Source organism: Camellia sinensis, chromosome 9 (assembly GCF_055761805.1).
Source record: "Camellia sinensis isolate YWXY chromosome 9, ASM5576180v1, whole genome shotgun sequence".
Classification (NCBI taxonomy): domain Eukaryota; kingdom Viridiplantae; phylum Streptophyta; class Magnoliopsida; order Ericales; family Theaceae; genus Camellia; species Camellia sinensis.
Window position 1 is genome coordinate 184,905,083 of NC_138969.1, and position 2,926 is coordinate 184,908,008.

The 2,926-nt window shown below is 38.3% G+C and overlaps 1 protein-coding gene across 1 annotated transcript; it reads right to left on the bottom strand.

Annotated features, from left to right (window-relative positions):
* Positions 1-950: 950 nt before the first annotated feature.
* Positions 951-2,404, bottom strand: LOC114267682 (pectinesterase/pectinesterase inhibitor 18-like). The gene is made up of 2 exons (XM_082889634.1): positions 2,173-2,404; positions 951-1,423 (listed from the first exon to the last, which is right to left on the bottom strand). The coding sequence occupies exons 1-2, from the start codon at positions 2,402-2,404 to the stop codon at positions 951-953; spliced, it is 705 nt and encodes a 234-aa protein (XP_082745760.1).
* Positions 2,405-2,926: the final 522 nt, after the last annotated feature.

A 2,926-nucleotide genomic window follows, 5' to 3' on the forward strand; every position in this document is an offset into this window, starting at 1 on the left:
TCCCACTCCCAACAGGAGCGTTGTCTCTAATCTGATCCTTCTGTCTGTCATTAGCCTTCTATTCTTCTTTGTTTCATTGGCCATCTATTTTTCTTTCTTTCCGACAGACGACGCCAAATTGTGTGAGTGATTTTCTGACCACACTACCAGCTTAGTAACCAGCTGGAGAGCACCGGCAGAACAGATGGCACCTGGCTGACCTGCAACAGAAAGAGAAGATTCCGGCAGTGGTTCGTCCACCCGGGGGCACTCCGACGATCAAGGCAGCATATCTCTCAAAGATAAATCAAGTGCTAAACTCACAAGCTTGAGTATCAAAAACATACCTTAGACCCATGGGGGTGCCTCTCTTTTATAGCCAACATAAACCTAGTCCCAATAGAAGCCTAACTTCTATGGACTCAGGATTACTGCTAATCTTGGACTCCCAATAAGATTAGGATAAACTCTCTAAGAGTTTTATCTTATTACAAACTGAAGTCTTCTCTCATTCTAGGACTCTTGCCCCTCATCCGCTTGTCTCGGATTCCAATATCTTCGAAGGTAACCTCGGCGTATCCGAGATGACCTCGGCATAACAACCAGGACACGTGGCATCTCGGCTGACACGTTGGCGTCACCTTGGCCACGTGTTGGTACTCAGAAAATATATCCCCACACATACAATACTAGAGTGTCTCTTACAATTAAAAACCATAAGAGTGAAGAGAGCAAAGCACAAGTGAACAAAAAAAATAGAAACACCGCGTTCACAACCCTTCAGTATAGGTTACCCCAGTGGACTTCAATCATGATCCTCCTTGTATCAACTGAGCCACTATAGACTTCACGGCTTCGGTCGCACTAGTAATGACATGATATCCAACCCATGTGACACGCTTGCTGGTATCTGCACCGGGACCATCATTCATATACTCACCATAATACGACGTACTCAAAGCAAAATCACACTAAAGGTCAATATAGTTCCCAATGTATGATTCCATGAAAGCATTCCTCGCGTAAGCCTTCCATGGACGACCCAAATACGATTTTATAGTGCCTTTAATGAGCTCAAGGTCCGACCTAGCTGTCACATTACAGCTTTTGATTAAAGTTCCAGTGTTTTGGTTTGGGTCAGTTCGACCTTGGACCGTTACTGTGTTGAACTGTCCACTCATGGGCTTTCGGCACACTATGTTACAGTTTTCGAACACAACCGTTGTGTTGCCAAAGATGAAGTCCATTGTGCTAGTAATATAGCTATCTCTGTAGAATTTCCTGTTAGTGTAGGTGTAGAGAGTGTTTTGGTAAGCATCAATGCGACAACGATTTATGACCGACTGGTCACCTCCGACGCGTAATGCTACTGCTTGGTGCTTCGCCGCGCCGACTATGTTTTGAAACCACATGTCTTGGGCCATGAATCCATCACCAACAACAGCTACAGTGGTAATGACAATTGAGTTAATGAAATGATTTATATTTAAAATTGAAAGAGAAATAAGACATTTAGGCCCGTTTGTTTTGGAGTATAGAGGGAGGGATGAGATTAAAATAAAGGTGAGACTCATTTAATGTTGTGCTTGTTTGAAAATTTGGGGAACGGATTGAGATGAAGGTCCGGATTAGGTTGGGCCTTAGAAAGGAGATTGGGAAGGAGGAGGTGGAGGTGGTATTAGAAAAGTCTGCCGGACTATTATTTTTTTTAGTTTTTACATGTTGGGCTTTTTTTTTTTTTTTTTGAATATCAATGTTTAATTTTTTTGTATTTTTTGTTAAGTAAAAATCATTGTTTTATTTGTTTTATTTTTTTCTATTTTTTACATGTTGGCCATATATATATATATTTTTTTAACATTAATGCTTAATTTTTTTTTATTTTTTTATTTGTTTTATTATTTTATATAAAAATAATTTAACAATCCGTACACCAACAACTATCATCAAAATAAACACAATTTTATTTAATCCCCTCACTATCAATCCCTTCAGTATGAATCCCCTTCATTCTACCTCTGAAAATAAACGGACCTTAAGTATGTGTGATTTTAATATCATTTTGTTCTTCAATTTTAACTCGAATAGATAAATTATATATTTTGTTGACGTATGTTTTACTAATAAGAAACAAAGTACGATTGTTGCAGGAAAACTATATATCAAACTAAATCAAAGAGTAAGATGATTTACCAACAGTTGCAGAATTGAATGTTGTAGCTCCATCGACCACATTCAGGCTACCAGTGATGATGGTCAAATCCATTCCATCACCAGTAAGCATAATATTCTTCTTAGTCTTCCCAATCACAACATTTTCATTATAAGTACACTGCTTATAGTTCTCACTTCCGTCCTTCGCTACCACCACGTTGGCGTTGACAGTCCCCGCCAAGACCTCCAAAAGATTTCGGTCCCTAGCCATCACCCACCGTGGAAACTCCTCGATCAACCGCGGCGGCTCAAACTTATTTGAGGCGTTGAAAGAGATAAATTAAGTGAGACCCTTTATACTATTTTAATATTTTGGGATGCAAAATTATTAATCAAATTTTTATTCAAATTTTTTTGACATAACTAATGTATCGTGTGCTGTGATAAATTTTATGTATATTTTATTAAGGAGAAAGCTTGTCCACAAAATAAACTGGATTGTGCTTCGAGCCAGTGGGGCCATCACGGGTCCTATTTCAATGATTCGAGTTGTTAAATATGTAGAATTCGTCAAGTATTTCGTTCTTGTCAAAAATCACGTTGATCGGGTATCGATAGCCCTTTGATCAGAACACATTTTTAACAATAATTTATTTTTAAAATCATATTTACCACTGAAAAAAATATGATCTAATCAGGGGCTATTGATATTCCTGATCAACGTGATTTTTTACAAGGATGAAGTACTCGATAATTTCTACACATTGAATGGTTCGAATCATCAAAATGGGAC

Bases quoted from the DNA above. Each gene is read 5' to 3' on its own strand.
- LOC114267682 (XM_082889634.1), bottom strand. From the start codon at position 2,404: ATGGCTAGGGACCGAAATCTTTTGGAGGTCTTGGCGGGGACTGTCAAC. The intron at 1,424-2,172 runs GTAAATCATCTT...TTACCACTGTAG, and splicing joins ATTCAATTCTGCAACTGTTG to CTGTTGTTGGTGATGGATTC.